Raw genomic sequence first — 27945 nt, forward strand, 5'->3', positions numbered from 1 at the left:
AGGGCTGAGTCTGGCTAATTCGACCAAGTCCTGCTTCGCTTGTCGCGTTCGACTGCTTGCTGTCCCGGTCCAAGTCGTCTGTAGGAAAAACTGTGTTGATCCCGTGCTGTACGGGCGCGCACACACTTTGGGAAAAAAATTGACAATAATAAATTCGCGCGTGGCTGCAGCAAAGCGAATGGAAGGGGCTAGCTAGGCTTCGGACGAAGGCCAAAGCGGGGCATGGCTGGCGTACGGCTTTTCCAGGCTACTCGGGGGAGCGAGAGAGCTCAGCTAAAGGGGTTGGCGGCTGAGGGAGGGGGAGAGAGAGAGAGGTGGTGGCCTCTCGAAATAGCGCCCGAACCCTGGGCCCGCCGCGGCCTGGCACTGGGACCCTGAGCGCTGCCCATTCTTGGGGCTCTCAGGGCGCCGGCCCGCGCGGCACAGCGCCGCTGGGAGGCTGCGCGCCGCCGGCCGTATATGGCGCTGGCCGCCGGGCGCTCGGCCGACGTCACGTCCGGGTCACGTGGTGCGCGGCGCGCTTTCCGGCGCCGGGGGTCCCCGTATAAAACGGCGGGCCGGTGCCGAGAAGCGTCACTCCGGGCCTCTCGGCGTTTACGAGAAGTTTGTTCGTCAAGGCGGGGCAGCTGCTCACCAAGGTGGGCAGCCGGTCTCATCTCGTGGATTACCTCCTCCTACTACTACCTCTGCAGATTAGCGCCGTGCTCGACTTATCTGCCCGTGTAATCGCCTAGGCTGACGTGGTAGCTGTAATCTTCTGCGACTCTGCTCTCGCTCGACTCGGACCCTCGGGGGAAAATAACGCCGTGATCTACTCTTCTTCAACCGGCATTGGATTATCGCTCACCGCGCGCTTTGATTGCCGAGTGCATTCCCGCGCCGCCGCCATCCTTGAGTTCTACCACCGTCGCGGTGTGGTCGTGAGTACCGGGGGCGAGAAATCTACATCCGAAACTTTACTTTTCCGATTGCTAATTGGCTTGCCGGGGGGATGCGGCGTTCTGGGTCAGCTCCTTTAACGGCGACGCCGCAGCGAGCGGGCACCGCTCCTGGGAGGGGGCGTGGTTCGGAGACGCGAGGGTTAGTTGTTCTTGGGGGCGCGCCAAATTTGAACGCGTTCAACGAATAGGGTCGCAACTCTCGCATCGTGCTCCCTAAAAAGGCCGCGCACGCCTTCTGGGCGCTAGCTTCTCGGATCGGTCCCGCAGGGTGAGGTCTTAGCGTTGCGTTTGTCGTTTACCGCGCACTCGCAGAGTCGATCGCGCTGAATGTAGACCGTTAGGCGGGCAGTGAAGTTGCGTTGGTGCCTTGCGGAAGCGGAGATGAGATGCCACGAGCTTGTGTGGTCGCTGTGTGCCAATTTGTGAGGGCTTAACCGATCGGGCAATGCATAACTACATAAACCTTCGGCACTGTCCCGCCGGGGACTAGCACCAGCGGTAGCTCCTGACGTCTCTCGTGCGCTTTCCGCAGTCTAGCCTCGGCGGACGTCGTGACGTTGGCCGTGACTAACGTGTTATTTTTTTTTTCTCTTCCTTCTCTGTGCAGCTAAACAGTCAACATGTGTGACGACGAGGTTGCCGCCCTGGTGGTTGACAACGGCTCCGGCATGTGCAAGGCCGGTTTCGCCGGAGACGACGCTCCTCGCGCCGTCTTCCCCTCCATCGTGGGTCGCCCCCGCCACCAGGTCTGTATGCCCCCTCCCCCTCTCCCCCCACTTTCTTGATCTGGCTGCAGAGGCCGCGGTGTGCGAACTGTATGCGAGCAGCGTTGGCCAATTCCTTATGCACGTGTGCTCACGTGCTTTAGAATTGACCACCTGCGCAGGCCTTCGTATCGCCACCTCTGCTTCTCGGCTGATTAGCACAAGGGCTACTAAGAACAACCGTCAAGACAGCCATAGCAGCAAGAATTAAACGATTTTGAGGATAAGATTGGCAGCAAAATATGGGCGGCTTAATTAGCGCAGGCTAAAAAGCAAACTGGAACATAGCTGAGTCGGTCGTGGTCATTTGTAATCTATTACGAGGAGGGGAAACGCGCGCAATCTTCAGCGAAGCAAAATTTTAGAGCGTTGCTGCCCGTTCTGTAACTTTCAGGTGGCGTCGGCGATGATAAGAGGCGTTCTATGAGACGAAAGGCAGATACGCGGACCTCCACCCCTCGCGAGCCTTATCGGCGTACCGTGCAGCGTGGTTAACTGTTTTTCTTTCCCTTGGCGTACCGACTGGGGCCGCGCATCCCTTTATCGCCGCTTAATGACCTCCTCCCTCGCCCCGGCACCATTGCCCTCGATCTTGAGCGCATTTTTCCCCCTCCTTGTCTGGAAGCCCGCCAAGTTCACGGTTACCTCGGACGACTGCCCCTTTTGGAGCTTCGCGGCGGACCGGGGGCTTCCTCCCCGCCAAAGCGTCGTCCCGCTTTGGCGGGGAGCAGATATGGCCCAGACAGGTCCGCCGTCTAATTGCAGCTCTCGGCGCGTTCCTTTACCCGCCCGTGTCGGCGTGCCGACGCCCAAAAAGTGGGCCAGCCTTCTTTTTTGGGAAAGGGGTGGCGCGTATACAACGGCAACTCTCGAAGGGTAGGGCTTATGTCACGGCGATAATGGCATTACGCGGCGTAACGAGTAAATGGCGCATAAGCTGCTTTGTTGGCTGTACGCGGGCGCCGTACGTCTGGCCTTAGCGTTACGTCGTCTGGTGGCCGGTTTACGTACGCCACGATTAAAGATTCTCGTCCGACTAACTAGCCTCGGGTTATTGGCACATCTGGGTTAGATTGAGGGGACGTTAGATTATTAAGGGCGGACGTATCGTCGTCGTCGGGCGGGACTGACCGCGATGGTCCCTTCTTCCCATAGGGAGTCATGGTTGGCATGGGCCAGAAGGACAGCTACGTGGGCGACGAGGCCCAGAGCAAGCGTGGTATCCTCACTCTGAAGTACCCCATTGAGCACGGCATCGTGACCAACTGGGACGACATGGAGAAGATCTGGCACCACACCTTCTACAACGAGCTGCGTGTGGCCCCCGAGGAGCACCCCGTGCTGCTCACCGAGGCCCCGCTCAACCCCAAGGCCAACAGGGAGAAGATGACGCAGATCATGTTCGAGACCTTCAACACGCCCGCCATGTACGTGGCCATCCAGGCCGTGCTCTCGCTGTACGCCTCCGGCCGTACCACCGGTATCGTGCTCGACTCCGGCGATGGTGTCTCCCACACCGTGCCCATCTACGAGGGTTACGCTCTCCCCCACGCCATCCTGCGTCTCGACTTGGCCGGCCGCGATCTGACCGACTACCTCATGAAGATCCTCACCGAGCGTGGCTACTCTTTCACCACCACGGGTACGCCTCCTCCCCTTCTCTCATCGCCGCGTCTCTCGCGGGGTGTCGGGGTGGTGGGGCTAAAGAACGCTAGTGGCGAGTGTACTCGGGCGGGAGTAACGGGAGAAATCGACGTTAGCTTAAATATAACTCTTCGGATACGACGTGCTCATCGCGCGCCAGTAGAGTATAACATTATTTTGCGAATCTATCGGCCTAATTTCTCCTGAGCGCATCGTAAGGCGACCACTGTCGCAGCTTTGAAGCAACTTTGTAGCGTTCTCGGGCGTAGATAACCTTATCGTCACCTAACGCGATCTTCTCTCCTCCTCCTCCTCCTCTTCTTCCCCGACAGCTGAGCGTGAAATCGTGCGCGACATCAAGGAGAAGCTTTGCTACGTCGCCCTGGACTTCGAGCAGGAGATGGCCACGGCCGCCTCCTCCTCTTCCCTGGAGAAGTCGTACGAGCTTCCCGACGGTCAGGTGATCACCATCGGCAACGAGCGCTTCCGTTGCCCCGAGGCCCTGTTCCAGCCCTCGTTCCTGGGTATGGAATCGTGCGGCATCCACGAGACCACGTACAACTCCATCATGAAGTGCGACGTGGACATCCGTAAGGACCTGTACGCCAACACCGTCCTGTCCGGCGGCACCACCATGTACCCGGGTATCGCCGACCGCATGCAGAAGGAGATCACCGCGCTGGCCCCGTCCACCATGAAGATCAAGATCATTGCTCCCCCCGAGAGGAAGTACTCCGTCTGGATCGGCGGCTCCATCCTGGCTTCCCTGTCCACCTTCCAGCAGATGTGGATCTCCAAGCAGGAGTACGACGAGTCCGGCCCCAGCATTGTCCACCGCAAGTGCTTCTAGGCGCTCTGCTCCTCTCCCTACCTTCCCCCACCCCACCGCCATCGACATCGAGCGCCCCGCCGGCAGCGCCATCTGGGGGCACGGCGACGCGAAACAAGAAAATCGACGACGAAGAACAGAACTTTCTCTACAAAACGCCGACTTTTTTTTTTCTATGGTCCCGGAAGGCTTTTTTTTTTTTTTTTTCGATTAGGCTGAACTGACGGTTTGGGTCTTCGTTCCCCGCCCTCTTTACCGCGGCCTGTGCCTTCTCCAGGCAGGACTAGCGGCGCCTCTTCGCGCGGTCTCCGGCCCCCTGTGTTTCTTGTGCGTGTTCAAGCGGGAGCCTTCGGCTGCCGTCACGTGCTCGCGCACGGAGCGGCGGCTGTCGGTCGGCCCGTCTCTCTACTGCCTGGGTTTTTCCGCGCCTTTTTGTCTAGCAGGAGCGTCGCGTTAGGGGCGGCGTGTTTCTAACGGTGGTGTGCGCGCTAGTGTGTTTTTCCACGTCTCGTCGACGAGGCGCGGGCGGAACCCCGAAGACTGGCGGAGGGCGGCACCTTGGGCGGAGACCGACCGGTCACGCGAAATCTAAGTTAACGAGGAACCGTTTTTTTTTTTCTTCCAATTGGAGAAATAAAATTGCTTTTTTTCCAGTACCTTTGTTATTGCCTTGGTCCGGTGGTCTCTCTGCTGTGCGGTGTCTGGCGGCTGTCAAGCTGCCTGGACACTGCTAAGCGGAGGGTACTGCGCGGGTCTGTTCTTCTACTGTATAGTCGTGCTGTAAGTGCACCATCCTCGGACTTCATCTCTTCGTGCCAGGTTCTACAGAGGCCCTCTGCTCCACGTTTGGGGAGGGTGTGGTTGCGGTGCCTACAGCGTAGCTCTGCGTTGCAGCAACGTGCCTAAAGACTACTTTCGATGACCACTAAGCTTTGTAGGATTTCCAGCTACGGTGCATCTTAAGCTTGTCTTGTGGCTTTGTTACACTGGGCAGGTTTCCTTCTGTACTGAGTCGGGAACATATCCCTGAGGCATATTATCATCGGGAAATGGGGCCTGTGAAATCTATGTATGCCATAGCTACGGGTGTAGGTTTTCACTGGTATGTGCTTTAATGAACAGACTAGTCCACGGCAAGAACATACTCCCTTTTGGCTCTGGCGCTTATGCAGGCTTACTAGTTCAGAACGGCAACAGCGCATGCGCATCACCCCGCCGAAACAGCGAGGCCATGACGTCAACGCGCGCGTCTTTTGAGTGGTGGTTACGCTCCAGGCGTGAGACCATCAGCTTTTCTCGAAGTTCGTATTTAGCCTGCTGTTATTTTCGTGCTTCCGGAATACTCGCCGCCGTAGCAACTCTTCGCGTCGTGCTGAGGAACAGCCGGTTTCGGCGATTGGGGGTGGGAGGGGGGGGGGGGGGGGGTTGCGGAACTTAACTGGTTAGCATCTGTATCCAGGGTGCCCTGTATCATGCGCCTATAGATTGTGATGAAGCGTTCTGTTCGTAACCTCCTTTGGTTTGGGCATTTCATTCTACTCGTGCGAGCACTACCACCCACCGTGGCGGGTGCTCGGCTTGGGACTTGGGTGGCTGCGCGGTCAACCGCTCCGCTTTCAGCGGCGAGTCATGTAGGTATCCGAGCTTGGGCACTGCCAGTGGCCGGCTAGTGTTGCGCTGAGTAACGGTGCATCCCTCCCTTCATATTGTTGGCTGCCTTCGGCAGGTATACAGTGACAACGCCAGAGCTTGGGGCGATCGAAGGTAAGTTGCGCTGCGGTCAGCCACGGTCCTGGGAATTCGAAGCATACACAGGTGGTCTCACTAGCAGTCGATCATTGAGGCCATTGTTGACAATTTACAGTGGTCGCACACTACCAATTGGTTTAAAGCGACGAAAAAGCTGCGTTAGTAAGTGCTGCCACGGCCTTGTGCATTCGTGCAACAGGTAAGTGCGGCTGGCCTGTTAACCGCTGACAGCTTTTACAGACGATAGTCTTTATTGGGCTACTTGAACGCTGTAATTTTGGTATCTCTCTGTCCCTCGATTCAGCCAACCGGCCAAAGTGATACAGGTGCTGCACAACAGGTTTATATACGCACAGCCGAATCTGAACTGCTAATTCCGGTGGCAATGTTTGTACTTGTCAACATAGTTGCGCAAAAACAAAATATTACTCAAGTGACGTGTTTTTTTATGAAAATACAGGGATTGAATTGAATTGCTTTATTTTCCTAAAATACACATTTTATGGATGGTTGATTTAGTGTAAGTTACGTACATAAAAATAGAGAAGTGGTCGCCCGCGGTCCCCCTAGCGGCATTTTAAGAAATGAAACGGCGACAGTAACGAAATGTTCCGCTAGATAGTTTTCACGCTCCGCGTGGAACGCACGTGCAGTGGTAAGCTAGTGAGGCTCTACGTAGGGTGCCTCAATTCACGCGCGTCTCCGCCGTACGGCAGCGCTGGCGTCGAGGCATTCGGCGTGGAGCAGTGGAACGCGGTAAATTTAAATTGACTTTAGCAAACCGCTACCCTTTTTATCTTGGGAGGAGCGAGACGGGAGAGAGACAGCATGAGGTGAGTAGGAAAGAGAAGGGAGGCATTTACTTGGCAGGGGCGCCAGACGACTATCGTATTTCGTCGACATTCGAACAAAGTGAGCAGATACGCGGCTATTTTTTCCCCTGTAGGTTGTAGTTACTTTAACGCCATTCGAATTCAAAACTGAATCATCGCTATAATGCAAATAAAGGCCCGACGTCCATATAGAAAAGTTACCGATTACCGCACTAGTGCACGCATGCGGCGTATTACAGCACTGGCCGTTGCCAGGCTAAAGAAGAAAAAATGAAAGGGGACGTCAGCTGTGTTGGTTAGCTTCCTTTTGCCTAGAACTATGAGAAGGGAGGAAGTGAGAGTCTTCGGGGTTCCTCCCCCTCAGATGGCGTCATGCAGCCCTTGGGCGCGAGCGGCATATCTGGCCTGTCTCCCTCCCGGGACGGCGGTGGTCGGCCAGTCGTGGCAGCGGTGACCAACGTTACTAGAACGTTGGCGATGACGGCGCCAGCGTAACCGAGGAGCGCTGGACCGACATTCGAATGGTTCGGCTGCTGAGCTCCCACTGTTCGAGCGTGACCCGAGCGCAGTGGCGTGTCAGAGATGTTGGGCGGTCCTAGGGTTGCTAAGGGGTCCTCCCTAGCGTCACTAAATAAGCTAAAAAAAGCCTTTATTTAGTGACGCTAGTCCTCCCTTAGCAACCCGGGTCCCGGTACTGACGGTAAGCACGGGAAACAGGGAGCATACGGAGTGCTAAAACTCTATTGCCGGAACAAGCAGAGGATGTATCCCCGTAGCAGACGGGAGCGGTTCTAGTGCACAGGTAGCGCCTGAAGTTCGCTTAGATGAGCGTGTCGCGGTGAATAACGGGGTAATTGAAGCAACAACACTGCTGACGGGCGGACAGCCTGCACACACGAGTGGCTTCGATCGGGGTGCGTAGTTGGTGGCTAACGTGGCAGATTTGAAGCTGCGGTCGTGTTCAAATTGAATTCGCTCTTGAGCGGGTAATAGTTACAATCTTGCTGCTGATTAGATTAAAAGCCCGTGTGGTAGGAGTGGCGTCGGATCATTAACCGTGTTAGCAAACGAATACACAGAGCCGGTGTTCTTGCGAATTCGAAATCACTTTTATTCAGCAGAAATACGGGATAATTAGCTCAGCTATATAGTTCTGATTGTAGGGTTTAACGCGCCGACGCAACGCAGGCGATGAGGCGCGCCGTAGTGGAGGGCTCCGGATTAATTTTAACCACCTGGGGGTCTTTAACGTGCGCAGAAATCTCGTACACATGGGCGTTTTTGTTTTTTGCCTCCATCAGAAAAGCGGCCGCCGCGGCCGGGAATCGAACCCGCGTCCTCGTGCTCAGCAGCGCAACGCCTTAGCCACTGAGCCACCACGGCGGGTCAGCTATATAGTTGCGTTGGGTGTCAGACGTGGTACTTTTTTGCGCAGAAAACGATAGTTACAGCCGTATTGTAGAGGATATAGAGCCGTCTTGTGTCTCTAGTCGAATTACAAAAGCACGGTCGCTGGAGGAAACTTCTGCCATCGAATGGCCGTTCCCTTTGGACCCCATGTATTTGAAATAAAGAGCTCATGAAATCATTTACTACCTCGCGTTGGATTAACTGATAATAATAATGCAAAAAGGAGTTAGCCGCAGAATAAAACACCGATACAACTCGGGTGGTTCGCGAACACTTGCTTCGCGCGTGAAAACAATTTCGGTGTATGTGGCGCGAAAACTCGCAGGTGCGCACCGGAGGTGGCAGAGGAACCTTGTAGCGGATCACACGCGCCAAATCGCTTGGCTAGAAATAACTTCCCAAGTGCTCCATATGCAGCGGCAGGTATTCATTTGGCTGAAGCCTGTTGTGGCTAAGCTCCCCGTGGCGTGCAGGTAAGGAAACCGGATACAACGATAACGGCTTGTCCACGAAGGATGTTTTTTCTCGTGAAAGGCTGTTTTTCGTGCGAAAAAAAAAAATTGTACATATGTCGAAGACTGGCGAATAAGGCGCCGGCTAGAGAACCGGGCATACAACGCCGCCATGCTCTTCCGCGCCTACCCCTAACGCTTCACTCAACTGCCCGCACTATCAATCCACTGCCACCACTGCCCTCATCGTCTTCCCGTGTCATCCCAGCCCTGATAAGTGGGTATGCGCGCAGGCCAGCTGAAACATGCAGACCTGCAAGCGCAGCCTGAACCACTTGAGCAAGAGGCGGAGCGCAGACTTGTGTGCTGAGAAGTCCATGAACCTTTACTTATTTATTTGTGGCTTAATAAACATTTTACCAACCGCCCCACTTACCTACATTCACAGCTTGTTTTGGCAATTACTTCTGCCATATTCGGCGCCCAAGTGTTTCAAGTGCAGTAGCGATCACAACACCCTTATCGCGGCCCTTCCCTCATCAAGGATCTTCTGCGTTGCCACCGTTTTCTGGTACGCATGCGCACAAGTGAACGCACTGGGGCAATTGTGTTGCAACTTGCATATAACCGCAGTGTTCCCACTAGTCGCCGTAACCAACGAATTTAAATACGTTAGAGTCGCATCTAAAACGCAGCGTCGTGGTCGTAAGCTGCAATAACCCTACCTTCCCGATTTGCAAGCCAGAATAAGAACTCACATGTTAAAAGACCCGACTCTTAGTTGTGAAGCGACAGCAGCATTTTCCCCCCACGCAGTAGGGTGTAGCACCGTCGCGCCGTTCGAGCCACATCGCATCGCCCATCTTCAGCTTGTTGTCCAAAGGCGACCTGGATAGACGAGGTTCAGGTTGCCGCCGTCGTCACAATGCGGAAGTTTTGTTTTCTGCCACTGGGACTACGTCTGCTTACTAAATTAATTTTGATCACGTCTCCCTGATAAAGGCCTTCCCCCCGCCGCGTGCTTTCAATGTACGTGCTCTCAGACGACCATTTGCAGACGATGTCCGTAGCTTTTCTCGACATCGAGAATGGTTACGAAAAATACTCGGTGAAAGTGTCGTTGACAGTAACCTTGGTGCTCCTTACGAATACGCGCTCAATATTCTATATCCTGCACGACACGAAGCCTATACCGGATGACTAGGTCAGTGGATTCTTGTCAGCGGAGGTATTTGTAAAAACAAGGAAGTTGCCCAGTATTAGGTCCTACGGGCCTGTATCATATGCCAACGTTAATGGGTAGAGAAAATGGGCAAACGAGGGATATTGAGATTCAGGCTGCCGATAATAAAAATTCGAAATCTAAAGTATGTTCTTTTTTCTTTAACTAAGAAATATGTGTTGTAATTTGGCTGAAAGGAAGTACGCGAGTTACAACGGAGAGAATGTGTTTAATGGTGAAGGCGAAGTTTAACGTTCAGTGCATGAAGTTTCGTTATGCGTATACGATGTACGACAGTTAAATGACATATATGCTCCCGTAAAATATGTGCGCAATCTTCTATCTTAATTGCTTTCCCGTTCACAATCACATTTCGCGCATGCACAACACCTCTGAGTTGTAGTGGGTAGCCCACAATTAGTGTTACGCTGCTTCTCGCACTTTATGTTCGAGCACCAGGTTTTCATTGTTTATGGCAAAACACTTCGTTCCTTTGAAAATCTCCACACTGCGATAAGTATCGTGGGATCGGGTTTTTCCAGGCAAAAAGCCTTATATGCCTTATGAGTAGAAGAATACGGCGATTCTGATGGTCCACAGCGATTTGTAAGAAAAGCCTCGCGGAACGCAGTGGCTGACGAGAACACGTGATGGCAGGTGAGCAGAACAGGGGCATCCCATCCATAGAAAATGCTGGCTCTGGGTAAGTTGTGGAGTGAAATGGAGGTGACTGCATTTCAAAACAAAATAAAATAAATAATTCTGAGCACATAAGTCTGCAACGTATGGCCAGGAAAGACATAACGATTTCGCATTCTAAGTATGTAAGCACACGTAAGTTCACTGAATAGCGTTTTTCAGGAAAGCGCGAATTTTAAGAATTAAAAAAAATTAAAAAAGAAAAAATAACTATGAAAAAAATTTAGAAAAAGAACAAAGAGAAACGAACGAACAATAATCTGGATGTGAAGTTGAAAGCGCAAATTAGCATGAGCTTGCAACTACGGTCTTGATAAGATTTAAGTCAGAGAACGCATTTTTTACTGCTACTATAAATGTAATAAGCCTAATATTCTCTAGCCTAATATTCACCTAATATTCACAGCCTATATTCTAATATTCACATTCGACTCACTCACTTTGGTGTTGACAAGCCGAAACCGAAACTGAAACCGCTGCCAGCGCCACACCGGAAAAGGCGGCCGCAAGCCGCTCGCACTCGTCTTCCTCTTTCAACCATTATGGCGTTCCATTGAAAAAAGCAGACGAGCGATGGATGCTTCTCGTCGGGGCCTCTACGATGGGGCCCTGCTGGGCATACTGTCCAACGAGGGCCAGATATATCCTTTCCTAGATGCCATTTTCGATTTCCTCTACCGCCGGTGAGTGACTCGGAGATGACATTTCAAGGATTTCTTTCCGCTCGCTCCACTTACCCGTGAAGGTCCCCTCAAACTCGGCGTCGCGGCGACTCAGTGCCGTGATTTGCTCGCAAGACCGATTTTCCCCAGAGACATTTGTGACTTAGAATCTAGACACCTTCCAGGAAGCAGTGTCTGCGTTTCTTCATTTCATAATCACCTTGTAGCGCCCGGCGCGCCAGAAGGCAGCGAAGGCGTACGAAGCGCCGCTAAATACCGATTTACAAACGTATAAATTTTCTTGGCATTTCATTTAGAAAGCAGCGGAACGGCTTCGCGAGTTTACTGGTGTTGTCATTTTTGGGTTTGTTTCTGGCGTTCGTTCGAAAGAGAAAGGAAAATGCGAGTTTGGTTGTTTTTGATCCCTTCAGTTACCCAGCTGGGTTCAGTTACCGACACCTTCGGTCCGACACCTAGAGACTGCTATTCCTCGTATTTCATGGTTGATAAAAAATAATAATAAACAAACTTTGCCAGGGCTTTTCTAACGTGATGTGACCGGTGGCGGGCTCCGGGACATGGCGGCGGGAGGCTCGTGAGATCTCGCGCCAGTTCAGTCCGCTTCCGAGATGTGTTAGAAAAGCCACCGCCTCCTGTATTTTTACAATGCCAAACGCATCGCCCGCTTCCCAGTGGGAGTGAGTGGTACGCCTGTAGTGCCCATATGTCGCAAGGTGGGGCCCCGAGCTGAACCGGGATCACCCAACCGTAACTGAATTCGAGATCAGCTTGTGCCTGGTTGCCAAGGCAACCTATGTTTGAGATCGCCGAAGGAGGGGCGCCCCCCGCCAGCGTCAGAAAACTCAGGCTCGCGGTGGAGCACGTTTTGCCAACGTTGTCGCCTTCCACCACGCGCTACCCGGGATGAACCGGTCTCGTGACTAAAGCGCTGGGAAGGCTAGAAGATCGGGGAGAGTGGCCGGAGTAGAGGCTTGGTTGGCCGGTCCGGGCTGATGCGTTTGGCATTGTAAAAATACAGGAGGCGATGGAAAAGCAGACGACGTCTCGACAACGTTCTTACTTACTTGCTTATGCTCGTATTTATTCCTTAATGGTGTCTACGAACGTGTCAGTGAGCTTCATATTTGCTGCTGGTTTAATCCTGGACGTGTTCAGCCGTCTTAACTAGCAGAGATACGCACTAGGTACGATCAAAGGATCTGTTTGCTGGGGCGCGTAGGCAATCGTACTGCGTACGGTGACCTAGGGCCGTATTCCGAGTTCCTCCTCCCCTTTATTTGCTCCTTCCACTCGGTTGAAGAGAGGATTCCGCAATGCTTATGCATGGGAAAATCGACTGGAGGCTTGAAATGCTGAATTTGGCTGATGGTTCATGGAACTAGCTCGGTTTGGATGATATTAATAATAACTGGTTGGCAAATCCATACTGCGCTGCTGCCGTCCTCAAAAGCCCCAGCCTGTTTTAAAATTAGAAAAAAAAAATTGAAGAAAGGCGCGACAAGATTTGCATTCAGCATGTTTACTGACCTGGCATTATCTTGTTCGAAGAGAAAAAAAATCCCTGGCCATCTCCACTGACGTGAAACCTGGTGAGGGGCGAAGCATGCAGTGTAAAAGTGTATTCTTGGTGTCTTGGTGTTTTTTCCAGCAGAGATAAAACCATTGAAGGGTACTACAGCTTTGCTCTAAAAGTCTCTTGTCTTTGAAGCACGAGGCTGTCTAGCGCAAGGCGTAAACGAGTGTCCCGGTGTTTTTTAGTAGGCGTTACGTTCTAGCATGAGGCGTAAACAAGTTTCCCGGTGTTCTAGCCCCAGCCCCCAAGCGGCTTCGCCCCTAATAAGAACTATGTTGAGTGGAGTACTCAAGAGTGTGTCAGACATTAGTCTGCATTGAACTTGTGGAGGATTTTCAGCTGCTTAATAGAGATGTGCCCTCATGGTGGTTCATGTTAGTGGATGTTGCACTCCTGTACGTTTCTCCGCATGCAGCTGCTCACCGAAGTGCTCTTGTCACGTGCCTCACGCAGGACTGACTTCTACCACATCATATCTTCCCCGACTGACAAGACCGGTTTTCCTCCGGGAGTGGCAAAGCGTCTGGTCAGAGTTGTAAGTACGGCAGTGCGCACGTGTGCTTTGAGAGCCACACCAGTGCAGTGAAGTGGCGCACATTTGATATGGCGAAGCACTTTGTGTGAGCATCGTTTCTTTTTGTTGCAACACTGCAGGCCTTCGACAAGTACAACAATCTTGCTAAAGAGAAGCGAGAAAAAGAGAAGAAGGATGCTGCTCCCCTGGTGCCAGATTCTGAAGGTATGTTCAAACAGTTAGTGTAATGAGACAGACATTGGAAGCAACTGTACCTGCTGTGTTGTAAACATTAGTAATGTCGCCAGCTTGTACACCATGAATTTTTTTGCTGCATTTGTCAAGGTAGGTTTACAAGGTTGGCTTTTTCTTGCTGAAGCTCAAAGAGTACGTCCTAATACAAAACTAATACAGTGAAACTTGAGTAATTGAAATGGTGCCAAGTCATTGAGAGATATTTTCGCTGACCTTGTTTTTTGCTACAAACAGCTGAAATAGTTATGACCCATTGGTATGTTGTAACATGAAGGCTTAAAGCTTTGAAAAACATTTACACAGCAACAATGCTCAGCTGAAGGCGAGCATGCAGTAAGCATTAGCGGACATCTTAACTCGTAAGGGAGTTAATTTGCACTTACCAGACACCCAGGATGATCTGCAGCAACAATTAGCCAGTGCTTTGAACACAACCCTCTGCTTGTGAATTTTGGTGTCAAATTCCCAAAACAAATTTTCCTTTGCTGTGATAAGTCTGCGAAATCCCGGAACGTATCCGCCCCATCCAGTGATGTTTGATCGACTATATTGAAACCACATTTCAGATGCTTGTGTTGCTGCCAGGCAACTTTTCAGAAACGAAAGATTGGGCAAGTTTGTACATTTTAAAAAGAATAAATGGTGCAAAAGCAATGAAACACAGGAAAGAGTATGAACAGACACAGAGCTATGCCTGTTCACATTGAAGTGTTTAGGTGTGCTGTTTGAAATGCAGATGCAAGATGGACGGGAAGAACAAGCACAGATGAGTTTTGTGTCAAACCGTGCACCTAAACACTTCACTATGATCCACAACCAACTAGCCCACCGCCAAGCTTTCCTGAACCTAATTACCATATTTTCGCAGTTATAAGCACCCCCTGGTTCTAAGCACCCTCACCTACTTTCGGGAAAACACTTTGCTTGCGAATCTTATCTAAGCAATCATCGTTACGTGGGTGTCAGACGTGCGGTAGTGGTCCCAAGTTGACGCTGTGGCCAAGTAATTTATGAAGTTTTCAATTCAATTACAAACCGCTTCAACGGAACAGAAGATGGCCCTTTGGGAAATACTGAAGGCAATGGCCCAAGCGGCACAGTGGACTCGAATGTTAGAGGGGGCAACACTGAATACCAGACGCGAGCGGTGGGTTGTATCTGTGCCTATTTTTTCATGTTTGCCACATAAAAAATTATTTCTTGCGCTTGTCTCGTCGAGATGTGGCAGGGTGGGGGGGAGGTAATTTAGGTCTTTTGAATCTAAGCAGCCCCCTCACTTTGTGCATCACGATTGTAGAAAAAAGGAGGTGCTTAGAATCGAATAGATATATCTGTTCGTACTCCCTTTCCTGTGCTCTATTGTTTTTGCGTTGTTTATTCTGTTTACAACTTGTCTCCTGCCATCGTTCTAAAATGCAGTTCCGGTTGCTGTCGAGGTTGAAGTCGAGACGACGAGCTCGGACAACACATTGGAGTCGTCGGCGGTCGAGAGCGTCGCGGCAGAGCCAGTCCAGACGGTCGCTCCTGCTGCCAAGTCCAAGTCCCAGTGCTCGCAGAAAGGAGATGCTGAGACCGTTGTTGAGGCAGCAGACGATGGTGGCAAGGTGGAGGGCAAGGCAGATGGTGAAGCAGAAGACAAAGTGGAAAAGAAAGCTGGTGGCAAAGCTGAAGGCCAGGACGACGTCAGCGGGCCGGATGAGGCCGGTGCAGACGACAAGGACGACTATGATCCGTGAGTTGTCTTCAACGCAAGTTCTGACGTTCGGAAGCTAGGTTCAACCCTTGTGGTATGGTTTAGCGTTCTTTGCCTGCAAGTTGCGTTGTCTTTGCAGGGAAAGAAAGCTGAAGTTTAACACAGGAAGCGATTGCTGTGTGCGAGAGTGAAGAGTTAGGTTTACTGGACAGCAGGCATCAGTGGGAAAAAAAATGGATGAGCATCTGTGGGAAAGTTACGTGGAAGTGCACTTACATAAATGAAAGTGCAGATGCGGCCGCAGGTGTTAATTTTTAAAAATTACTGTTGGTATGTCATGCCTCAGGGGATTTTGTTGGATGAGATAAAACGTGTTATCAGAGATGGGGACAAAAATTGAAGATTTTTGCAACATTAAAAACTCGGAATGTTGTCATGCTCAGATGGACAACTGCTGAGTAGTGCTCAGTAGGAATAGTACTTCAGGGAAGGGTGCAGGGGACAAAGAATCAGTTGGCATTCACATCGAAACTTCATTTCTTCAATCTGCATTATTGTACTCCCACTTTCTGTGTACTTGCATTCAACACTAAATGCGGATATAGAAACAAAGTGACGAGTTCTCTTGGAGCAGGATCAGTGGAAGTCAGTGCAAAAGGGAGTAAAATGAGGCTTGCAATGGCAACAGAGCTATATGCAGAGGGGCAAATTGCTCTGGAGAGCATAGGGTAAAGAGATGGGGCCGGAAGTAGAGGCACTGTTGATAGGGGGAAGGCCGGGATGCTGTGGAAACAAGTCATCGCGGAGTGAAGAGAATTTCCTCATCGGGGACCAGTGAACATCTGTGGGCAGGCACCTTTTGCAGGTTTACAATTGCGATCAAAAGTTACGGCGGTGTCAAAGGCGGACATAGGGCAATAAAGACTGTGCGGTCATGTTGATTAATCATTTCCATTTAGCAGCATTATGAAGCACACTAGAGTCGCAAAACATAGTATTGACGTAGTGTATGGTGCGTTACTTGCTACGAGGATAAAATTATAGTGACGTTTCACTTTGCTAATGTGGGTTACACACAAGCCTAGCAGGTGCCTTTTTGCCGGTTCTGTTCAGCTGGTCTTGCACTGGGTCCATGACCAGTAATGTGCACGTGATCGGCAGCTGGCTGCTCTTATGTCCAGATCTGACTATACACCCAAGTAACTCATGTGGGCTACTCCTTACTATGCCGTGGGGAGGGAGGCATGTTGAGGTGCTTTTATCATCACCATCACCATCATCATCATCATCATCATCAGCCTATTTGGGTCCAGTGCAGGACGAAGGCCTCCCCCATTGACCTCCACCCGTTTCTGTCCTGTGCTGCCCGTGTCCATGCCTTGCCTCTAAATTTTCTTATTTCACCTCTCCGTTGAGTTAATGGCCTTCCTGTTCTAGTCCCGTTTCGCGGTGTCCATTCTGTTGTCCTTGTGGTCCACCTGTTGGCTGTTCGTCGTACCACATGGCCAGCCCAAGTCCATTTCTTTTTCTTAACCTGGACTATGACATCATCTATCCGAGTTTGCTCCCTAATCCAGGTAGCTCGTTTTCTGTCCCTAAGTGTTACTCCTAACATTACATGCTCCATGGCACGTTGAGCGGACCTAAGCTTGCTTTCTAAGTGTTTAGTAAGTCGCCAACTTTCCGCTCTGTATGTCATCACGGGCAGGATGTATTGGTTAAATACCTTTCTTTTTAGGGATAGAGGCATCTTACTTTTCATTATTTGCGAGTGCTTGCCGAATGCACCCTATCCCAGTCTTATTCTGCGCCTGATTTCTTTCTCGTGGTTTGGGTCTGCACTGACCATCTGGCCAAGGCAGTTATATTCTTCTACTTGTTCCAGTGTTTCATCTCCTAGTCTAAAAAAGGCGAGTTCAGCATGTTTGTTCATCATCACTTTAGTTTTATTCATATATATCTTTAGCCCCACAGCGAAGCTCTCGGATTGTAGTTCCTCAATCATGTTTTGGAGTTGCTCTATAGATTCACTGAGCAAGACTATGTCATCTGCAAACCTTAAATGGCTCAAGTATTCGCCGTTTATCTGTAAGCCTAAGTTTTCGCAGTCAAGCCTCCTGAATACATTCTCCAGACATGCTGTGAACAATTTTGATGAGATGGTATCTTCTTGTCGCACTCCTCTTCGGATTGGCAATTTATCGCTTTGCTTGTGAAGTGTAATTTTGCCGGTGCATTCCTCATATATGTTGTCTAGGGGTCGTAGGTAAGTCTTCTCTATTCCTTGGTCCTTTAAGGCGTCCATCACTGTGGCGGGGCTTACTGAATCGAACGCTTTTTCATAGTCTATAAATATCATCTAAAGTGGTTTATTATACTCTGCGCATTTTTCTATTACCTGGCTGATGACATGGATGTGATCCATTGTAGGGTATCCTTTTCTGAACCCAGCCTGTTCCCTGGGTTGTTGGAAGTCTAGGCTGGCGGTTATGTGGCTAAGTATTATCTTGGTAAATAGCTTGTATACAACCGACAGAAGGCTGATGGGTCTGTAGTTCTTAAGATTTTTGTTATCTCCCCTCTTGTGAATTAAAACTATGTTGGCGTTTTTCCACGCTTTTGGTACTTTTAAAGTCCCTAAACATACTGAGAATAGTTCAGCAAGCTTTTCTAGTAATATCCCTCCACCCTCTTTTAAGAGGTGTATGGTTATGCCGTCGTCCCCGGCAGCTTTCCCTCTTTTCACGCCCTTAAGTGCCTTTTCTACCTCTTCTTTCATTAGTGGTGGAACATCGCAAGCAACGCTTGTAGGCTCGGCACTTAGTCTCGCTCCAGCGTCGCTGGCATATAGCCTGGTGTAGAACCGTTCTGCGATTTTTATTATCTCTTTCATATTGTGCGTAATGTTGCCCTGTTCATCTCTAAGTGCGTACATTCTGTCTCTGCCAATAGCCAGCTTCCTCCTTGTTGCCTTCAAGCTTTCTCCTCTTTCTAAAGTTTCCTCGATGGCCGCCATGTTGTACGCACGAATGTCATTTGTTTTACTTTTGTTTATTAATTTTGACAGCTCCGCTAGTTCAGTTTGATCCACCGTGCTCGACAATATCATCTTCTGGTGCTGCGAAATAAGTGCCTTTGTTTGCCTAGTTAGTTTTCCAGTTTGCTTCCTACATGCTGCTTCTCCAGTAGCCGCTGCTGACTCCGTGATTGCTGTTGTTAGGTTATCATTTAGTGTCCACACTGTCCTCATTCTGACCGTCTAGAAGTGCGAACCTGTTCTGAAGGGTTGTTTTAAACTCATGCATCCTGTCTCTTACTGACCTGACGTTGGGCTTCTTACGTTTTACGAGCTTCCTTCTTTCTTTTTTGAGATTTAGCCTTACTTTGCACCTAACCATCCTATGATCACTGCACCGAATCTTGCTTAGTACCTCCACGTCTTGCACAATACCTGGGCTGTTTTTTGTAATCCCGTCAGGACTTTTCCGAGTCCATTTCCTACTCTTGCGTTTCCAGAAGAATGTGTTCAGTAGTTTGAGGTTATTTTTCTCTAAAAACCCACCGGTGTGTCATCTTGACAGTTGCGAGTGCCTATTCCAAAATTTCCCACTGATTTTTCTTCTACTCCCTTTGCACCTACTTTTGCGTTAAAGTCTCCCATTACAATTGTGAGCTGCGCGGATCCCTTATTCATTGCTGACTCGACCTCTTCATAGAAACTATCCCCGGCCTCGTCCTCGTAGCTAGCTGTTGGCACATACCCTTGTATTATCTTTCACCTGTACCACTTGTTAAGCTTGGCCACAACGACTCCAACCCTTTCATTAACACTGAAGAATTCTTCCACATTTCCTGCTATTTCTCTGTTGATCAAAAATCCTATCCTGTGCTCTTTCTTTTCGTGAGGCCCCCGATAGCACAAAATATGCCCGCTTGTCAGTACTATGCAGCCTTCTCCTGTTCTTCTAACCTCACTTAGCCCAATAATAGCCCACCTAACGTCTTTGAGTTCCTCTAGTAGTACAGCTAAGCTACCCTCGCTAGAGAGGGTTCGTGCGTTGAACGTTGCCAAGTTCAAGTTCCATAGGCGGCCTGTCCGGATCCAGAGATTCTTAGCACCCTCCGCTGCATCACTTGCCTGACCGCCGCCGTGGTCAGGTGTTCCACAGCTGCTGGGGACTGAGGGCCGAGATTTGGGTTGGTCACTCATGAGGGGGTTGGGCCAACTGCTACACCAGGGTGGCCAGATTCATCTCCGGTGAGGGAGTGCTGTTTGTGTCACCAAGAGCCTTCATGGCATTGTTGAACCTTTCTTTTGTAGCCTCCCAGTTAACCGGGTTGGCGTTTTACTTCCGGACCAGACAGCACTCCATACCTGGGATATTTTGGCATGGAAAAAAAAAAGAAAGAAAAGAAAAAACTGTCAAGCGCGTGTTTTCATAATAAATCTGCTGCTGAGCGGCATGTTAAATTCTCATACGGTGCTACGGAAAACATTCTGCGTCTATCTAGAAAAGTCGCAGTTGTTGTTTGGTCGTTGTAGCTTTTACTTACATGGTGTCGGGCAATTCCTAGTAAAGCTGAGCGAGTGAGCAAATAAATTCTGGGCGTTTTATTTTTGATGCACGCCTGCTTTGACTTTGACCTGTGCGTGCCCTTCCTCCTCCTTCATCCTTACTGCTTGCTTTAACAAAATGAATTATACCCGTGCCACACATACAAGAAAATGACATTAAAAGGCCTTAAGATACCAGATGACATTTGGGCAGGCTACACGCGAAAACGCAAAGGCATTAAATGTGTTGGGCATCATGGTGATGATGACCAAAAAGAAAAAGAAACGCACTCACATTTTTGAAGTTTTTAACGTAAAGAAAAATGCCTTACAAAGGTTAAAAATGTTTTTTGTGAACGAAAACATTATGAGAATTCGTGTTTTCTAAAAAAATGATGCGAGCCGTTCCTAAAAGTGGCTTCAGCAGCTGCCGTCGCCTGCCAGCGGTAGCCAAGTCCTAAAAATTCAAAATGACGAGTAACACGATGTTTTGCCTTTTGCCGCTGTTTTAGTGAATTTTGTCTTCTTCAGAACTTCGCCACCAAAAATCTTCGTGCACAAAAAATCGCCTTATGTCGAAGTTTAGCTACGTTTCCGCGTCAACACTCTGGTGCTGAGAGTTTTGTTGGTTTCATTTGGTGCTTGTCACGTTCGAGAGTAGGCAGATATAAGGTGTTCGTGAAGGCAAATGAGTTGTGCAGAACTCCTTAAACCAAAAATGACTTTAGAGCGAATGGCACTAGGTTTTTCCTTGTAGCAGCGAATTAATGGCATTAAAACTTAAGGCATTAAGCACTTAATGTCATTTTTCCTGTGTGTGTGGCACAGGTATTTATCAAGCAGTGGAATGGGACCGTGTGGAATTCGGCAAACTTACCCGCCGCGGTGGCTCAGTGGCTAAGGCGTTGCGCTGCTGAGCACGAGGTCGGGGGTTCGATTCCCAGCCGCGGCGGCCGCTTTTCTGATGGAGGCGAAAAGGAAAAACGCCCGTGTGTTCGAGATTTCGGCGCACGTTAAAGATCCCCAAGTGGTCAAAATTAATCAGGAGCCCTCCACTACGGCGCGCCTCATCGCTTGCGTTGCGTCGGCGCGTTAAACCCCACAATCAATCAATCAATTCGGCAAACTTTTGGGGTCGACATTCCTGTTGTTATCGCTGGAAATAGTTGCTGGGTTTTAAGGATTGGGTGTGCAAAGATATGCGAAGAACAACAGTGTTTCTGTGCCGAACTTTGCAAATGCCTAGGCATTTGCAAAGTTGGGCACAGGTTCTAGTAACGAAATAGCTAGCTAGCTATTTCGTTACTAGAACCTGTTCTGAGATGGCTGAAGTTTGTCATGCCATTTGTATCCCTAGTGTCAGTTTCCACAAGATATGCAGTCCTACTAAGTTTAGTTTCACCTGTACGTTCTTCAAAAGCAAGTCCTGCCATAAGCAAGGATGACATCTTATGGTTTTGTTGGATGCTTCCTCCTCTCTCCAAGTTCAATTAATAAAATGCCACCAGCATTAATTTGGAGCAGGGGTGGTGTGTATCCTTTCATCTGTACTCTTCAAGTGCCAAAAAAGGGAAGTTTTGTTTTCAAATCAGGACTTTGTGAGATTGTGGGGACATAGAAGGTCTTCATGGGAAACTCCTTGCTCAGGTTAAACTATTTACTTCACTATGCTGTCCTGAGGAACGGATTTTGCACAATTAACCCGGTTATATGTAAACCGTACACTTGAATGTTTAAAAGCGCAGTTGCATACTGCACAGAGTTTTTGTTTCAGTGGTGTCATTGCCTAATGCTACACAGAACACTTCTCTCTACGCACTCTTCCACTAGTCAGTTTCTTCTGTAATGCAGTGGGGTTTCTTGTTGCAGTAAAAATTTCCACGATTAAATGGGTTTGAAGGGAAATGCTAGGTGTCCATGCATCATGGTTGGCCACTAGTAAAGCAGTGAACAACATATGGTACTGTATAGGAGTAATATCATACTTTTACCGAGATGGACTTTGCAACAAGCTTTTGTGTTCTGCCCTCAACCATGTTGGCGGCAATGTTTTTTCATGTCAACTGGACTACCGGGTAAGGATGGTTCAGTGAAAGTCCATTACAGTACACTGAAAATATCTTGTAGCAAAACTGAAACATTACTTGCAGCGCAAAACTGCGTGTTCAGCTGCGTTCATTTGGAGAGTAACGCTTTCTTCAGATAATTTACAATTTTTATCACGAACTTTATTAACGTACTATGAACCTTTGTGGGATAGTTTAGCATCTGCTGACTGAGGTATTGGCTTGTCAAGTGCTGTAATTGAAATATTTTAAGATGAGCGGTTATGAACTGCATGGCACCTACGACAGTTCATTTGGGATTGTAAAAAATTGATTGATTGTAGGGTTGAACGGGCCGACGCAACGCAGGTGATGAGGTGCGCCGTAGTGGAGGGCTCCGGATTAATTTTGACCACCTGGGGATCTTGAACGTTCACCGAAATCTCGTACACACTGGTGTTTTTGCTTCTTGCCTCCATCAGAAAAGCAGGCCACGTGGCCGGGAATCGAACCTGCGCCCTCGTGCTCAGCAGCACGGGATTGTAAAAAACCTTCTACTTACAAAAAAAAAAAGGCTGTTTGGCCAATCCCTGCACTGCTGACGACAATGAAAACTGTTTTTTTGATATGATTTCTAAGCTCTTGATGGGTCTATCGTATCGATATAAAGGCGATGTTGGCGAACCCAGCTGTGTTGACGGGGGCGCACGTTTTATTTCTAGCTTCTAAGTGAATCTCTTGCGGCAATGAAGAAATGATAACAATGATATTGTTTAGATTTACGTCCTTATTGTGTATTGTGCGGATAGAGACGATGTCAATGAAGGGCGTGTCAACGTGGGGAGCACAATTTCTATAGGTGACTACAAGGAAAAGTCACTTGGCTTTACTACCGCACGCTGTAATTACAGCTCAAGTTTGAGTTTTTAGTGTACTATGCTTATATGGCGTTTGAAGCGTACTAAGCATATTTCACGCGACATCTCCAGCAACCGATAATGCCGGGAGGCGTCAAAAACAAACTGCACGCTGTGTCTTTATGCTCCAACGGGGTACCCTAGTTACTCTGCCCTGTTTTCTCGGAAGAGTAATTTCATAGCTTTGTGTCCGCCGTATACATTCAAGCAACCAGCCCACATCGCGTCCTCCGGTTATTGTTTTGTTCTTGCCGCGTAAGCATGACGCTGCAAGTCATCAGAGGTCAGATTTCTGTCGCGCGGGCGAGCCTAGGGGGCCGGCGCAGCCGACAGGCGAAGTGCGGGAGTCATGCGTGCCCGGTCGTTGGCCCGTTTCCGTGCCCTTTCCTCGGGCGGCCGTAGCGGTTCTCGTGCCCGTTTCGTTCGCCCCGCGCCCGCATTTTGAGGCGCCGCGGCGCGATGTCGTGCCGTACGACGACGACGAGCTACACCGCCGACTTCAAGCGGCAGGTGATTCTGTTCGCCGAGGCTTCGAACGACTGCGCGGCGCAGCGAACGTTCGACGTCCACGAGAATCTCATCCGCGGCTGGCGCAAGCAGAGGGACCGACTCTTCGCCCCCGGGCATGGCGACGACGACGAGCTGGAGAGAGAGCTGCGGCTCTACGTGCTGGACGAGCGCGCCAAGGGAATGCCGGTCACCTACGAAGACATCCAGGTGAAAGCCGAGCAGTTGGCGCGCCGAGACGGACGGCCGGCGCTGAAGGCGAGCCGCGGCTGGGTGCAGCGGTTCATGCGCCGAAACGACGTCTTTTCGCAGCGTCGGAGGACGGCGACTGCGGCCACGACGACGTGCGACGAACGGCTGACGTCCGACTCGGACGCGGCGGAACTGAGGCCCGGAGGACGCCACGCGCGGGACGCCCGTGCCGAAGTCGGTGACGGCGAAAAGAGCGACCAAAGTTTGCTCGCTGACAACGGGGATTGAAGGAGAGCACACTGTGAAGTTAAGCCCGGCCTGGTGCATTTCAAGTTGCGTGGTGTCGTCAGAAGGCGAGCTGAAACAACCGCTGCATTGAATGAACGACGCGATGCTGGTACAGCCGTCAACCGAACTGTATGACAGCGAAATCGCAGAAGAGAGATTCCGCGGTGGGTCAGTGACGCCGCCAGATGTGCGAATGACACCCCTGTGTAATTGCTTCTGCAAAGAACAGTCAAGTATCGCATCGCGCGGTGGACGCTAAACCGTCTACTTTATGTGTACCGACGTGCTCTTGGCTGCGGTGGTTCACACGGCTGTGTAATGTAATAAAGGTTTGTCTGCTAATAATTTTAAGTTGACACGCGTGTATGTCTGACCTAGTTTCGGGTGTTCCCATTAATTCCCCTGTTTGCCGTGCTTCGAGGTCGCGCATTTTTTTCGCGGCCGGCTCATAGAAAGCAAAATGTAGGTCAGCCGACCGAAATAATTGCGAGTCTGGTGAAAGGAAGTCCTGATTTTAGAAAATTATTTCTGAGGGCGCTCATTCTACTCAGCATTATAATCCTTTGATACATTAGCGCACCCAGGATTTTTGTCGGGGGGGGGGGGGGGGGGGGTTGAAATTTTGGCAACAAATATAAAATATAATAATGTAAAAATATAAAAGAGCAAATATAAAGACAAATGTAAGTAATACAAATAAATAGAAAGAAATAACCATAAAGCAGAAAATATATAAAACTATAATGAGTAGGTGAGTTTTTATTATTTTACACGAAAAAATTACGCATTAAATCAGCCGCCATGCTGGAGGAATATAATAATGGGTGCACCTTCACATAAAAAAAGAAGATGCGCGAAGCCTTTTGCCATTGCCCGAATCCCCAGACCCAGGTTTGGAAGTAGAATTGGAAGGAAGGGAATTAGAGCACTGCACGTGCCCGGGCCGGCCCAAAAGCCCGGGCCCGGCCCGGCCCGCCGGCCGGGCCGGGCCGCCCAAAGTCGATTATTGGTGGGCCCGGGCAGAGCCCGGGCGCAATGCCGCGGGCCCGGGCCGGGCTCGGGCTTGAATTCATAGGCGCGGCCGTTAATAGGTCCGACGTGAAGTGTAAGAAAGAGCATCAAAATGAATATTCTTGGTTTATTGTTGCGCGCTTCTTGGTGTATTTGTACGCATTGTTTTAAAAACGTGTTTTGCTAGGTCTGATGATCATTATACTGCAATTTTAATGACATTTCTTGTACTGCATCGAGATATATTTTGGTGTATAACATACCAAAGATACGATTACAAGGAATACCCAAGGGGGAATGAATTAATTCAGATATCCTGGAGCTTTGCAGCTATGTCTATTTATGTACACGTGTGTTTTAGATGTCGCACCAATCAAAATGCGTCTGCCGTGGCCGGGAATCACACTCGCGTGCGAGAGAAACACCACCGCTTAACAACCTCTGCAGGTGAAGTATTTCAACGCGCGTACAGTACTCGTTGATTCAAACGCGGATCAAAAAATTTCAGCAATACCAACTTGTGGCCTAGACAACCACGTGAAGTTGCCAAGAGTCTGGTAATCAAAGGTGATGATGCCTCTCGTGCAAGAATACGAGCTATTATTACGCCGATGTGGCGTCAACTGCAGACGGCGAAAGCCTAACTACGTGCACTTTTAAACCCTTATTTTTTGCGTTTCAGTTCATGACGTGCTTGTACAGACTAGATGCTCCGTCTGATCGCCCGGAATATAATAAACAAACTTTCTTCAGCGTCAAAGACCGGGCCTGGTCACACACGCGTGGGCCATCCCTAGGCCAAAAAATAGATTACCGGGCCGGGCCGGGCTTGAGATGGCGGGCCCAGGCTGGGCTCGGGCCAGGCTCACTTATGAATGCCCGGGCCCAGACCGGGCACAGGCTAAGTGTTACGGGCCCGGGTTGGGCTCGGGCTTCGCGAAGCGGGCTCGGGACGGGCTCGGGCCTTAAAATCAGGCCCGTGCAGTGCTCTAGAAGGGATGACGGGAGATCAGGTTGGGGAGGAAATAGAATTAAAGCATTCCTGAATGCCTTCTTCACTGATGAAGTAAAGCCAAGAGTAAAGCACGTGCAGCCTCCTCGTGACATTTATTTTTACAAAAATGCAGAGAGAAAAAACTTCGCAGTACAGTTGACTTTATGTAACGACGAATTGTCCCTTTTCTACCGTAGCATGGTGATCGGCAGGGAAGCAGTCGAGAAGTTCCAGTATTTTTAAGCTAACTGGTTCAATATACTAATAACATTGGCAGATCATTAATTACACATACAAATTTCAAACAATACACTTATTACATGAAACAAGAAAATGGCCAAGAGAGTGCACGTAGCAACAAAATTTGGCCAATAACTGCCGCTACGGCAGCATGTTGGTCGAGCGGTGAAGCAGTCGAGACGTTAATTTACTGATCTAATTTACTGATGACCTTGTCTGATCTTGAACACATACAAATTTGAAACAATACAATTATTTAAAGAGAGCAAGAGTGCTTAACGAGGCATGGCTGACAGGATCGTGGTCTCCTGGCGAAAGGGCTGAACGGCGGGCGGAAGCGTTTCTCGAATGATTTCCTGGTGCAGGGCCCCCTTGCAGCCGGCGGAGCGAGTTTATAGTTACTTCAAGTGAACCCGTGGAAGAAAAGCAAATTCTGGCCCTACTTTCTGCAGCCAATCCGGGAGACACTTATGGAAACCAATCAGCCATGTTCCCGCCAAAGAGAAAAAAACCAATGACACGCAGACATGAAGTTTGCACTCGAAAAGGTGCACTTGCAGAATTATTGACGCAAAGAATGTAGTTCAGACAAAACACACCAAAGTAAACAGTGGAAAAGTCAGCAAGGTCGTTTGAACTAGACTGAGTGCCTGGAGCTCGAAACCGGCTAGTGCCGACGCCACGGGGGGTGTGGAACGCCGCTGCCGCGCTGTAACCCAAGCTGGGCCGATGACTCCCCGTAACAGTCGCTTCTTTTGGTCGGTCGGCGCGCATAGACATACTCCGCATGCATTTCTTAGAAAACCTGGACCTTGGCGGCTGAAGAAGTAGTTGAAAGAAGAAAGAAGCAAATTGAACAGGGGCTTTGCGACAAGAGCAAAAGTACTAAACGGAACATAGCTGATGGTGAGGGTGTGGACCAACGATGGGCGGCAGCGTTTCTGAAGTGAGACCCTGGCGCCGGCAGCTGCTCCCCGTGAACCCGGTGGACAGGGCTTTGATTTGTTTCGACCGGGTTATTGAAAAGGAAAGCTCATTCTGGGCACACTTTCCGCAGTCAATCAACCATGGTCCCGCCAACAACAAATTAACCCAACACTAACAGACACAACGTTTGAACCCGAGAATGCGCGCTCCAGCAACAGAATTATTGACTGAGACAAAATAGTTGAGACAAAACAGGGAAGCAAAGAGTGGAAAGAACAGGAACGGCTGTTGGAAGTAAAGAGAGGGCTCGGAGCCCGGAGCGAACACCCCAAGGAGTGCAGAATCTTCTACAACGCGGATACCTGATGCCCTGCAACACTCGGCCAGGACGATCTCCTCACCCCGTAATAGCCGCGTCCTTCGGTCAATTGGCGCGCAAACACATGCTACATGCGTTTTTTAGTAAAAAAGGGGCCTTGATGCCCAAAGTAGTTCTAAACAACACGGAAAGACGGCAAACGCAACGAGGGCTGCACAACAACTTTTCGCTGCTATACCAGATACTAAAAAAAGGCTGTTCGCCTGTCTACCAACTGCAAAATACGGTTTACACGGCGAAGCCAGTTTCGAGGAACAGACTGGGCCCAAACTTAAAAAACGTCTGAATGTGAAAGTTTACTCACATTCGATCTATCTGCAAGTGAACGAAATCTGTTTGTACAGGTTGGCACAATTTGCACTGAACAGTCACATTAACACATATTTCTGAAAGCAACACAACATCATTGTTATCCGTGATCAGTGGTTTTCGTAACTGCGCACGAAGCGTTGCTGCCTTCCTGGCTATAATGTTACAAACTCAGGCGATATATATAAAGGAAAACCTTTTTTTATTCAACGGGAGAGGGAGGGCTCGCACAGTGCTCAGTATTGAAAAAAAAACAGTTGTTTAAGCTTTCAAACGAAATAAAATAACTTCGATCTGATCTTTCTAGATTTGATTTGAGG

The 27945-nt window shown here is 49.7% G+C and overlaps 2 protein-coding genes across 2 annotated transcripts in view; both read left to right on the forward strand.

The window, feature by feature from the left end:
- The first annotated feature begins 500 nt into the window (after window positions 1-500).
- On the forward strand, window positions 501-4834 carry LOC144137930 (actin, clone 403). The gene is made up of 4 exons (XM_077669959.1): window positions 501-638; window positions 1549-1687; window positions 2861-3347; window positions 3682-4834. The coding sequence occupies exons 2-4, from the start codon at window positions 1562-1564 to the stop codon at window positions 4197-4199; spliced, it is 1131 nt and encodes a 376-aa protein (XP_077526085.1). The 5' UTR covers window positions 501-638; window positions 1549-1561; the 3' UTR covers window positions 4200-4834.
- A 6233-nt stretch (window positions 4835-11067) lies between these two features.
- Window positions 11068-27945, forward strand: part of LOC144137931 (nudC domain-containing protein 3) — a 32685-nt gene continuing 15807 nt past the window's right edge. Inside the window, exons 1-4 of the mRNA XM_077669960.1 lie at window positions 11068-11226; window positions 13253-13334; window positions 13454-13538; window positions 14988-15300. Coding sequence (XP_077526086.1) covers window positions 11117-11226; window positions 13253-13334; window positions 13454-13538; window positions 14988-15300 — 590 coding nt within the window. The 5' untranslated portion in view covers window positions 11068-11116. The remainder of the gene's footprint in view (window positions 11227-13252; window positions 13335-13453; window positions 13539-14987; window positions 15301-27945) is intronic.

The sequence above is a fragment of the Haemaphysalis longicornis genome, unplaced genomic scaffold, assembly GCF_048455015.1.
Source record: "Haemaphysalis longicornis isolate Haplotype H1 unplaced genomic scaffold, Haemaphysalis longicornis Haplotype H1 scaffold_5, whole genome shotgun sequence".
In the NCBI taxonomy this organism is placed as follows: Eukaryota; Metazoa; Arthropoda; class Arachnida; order Ixodida; family Ixodidae; genus Haemaphysalis; species Haemaphysalis longicornis.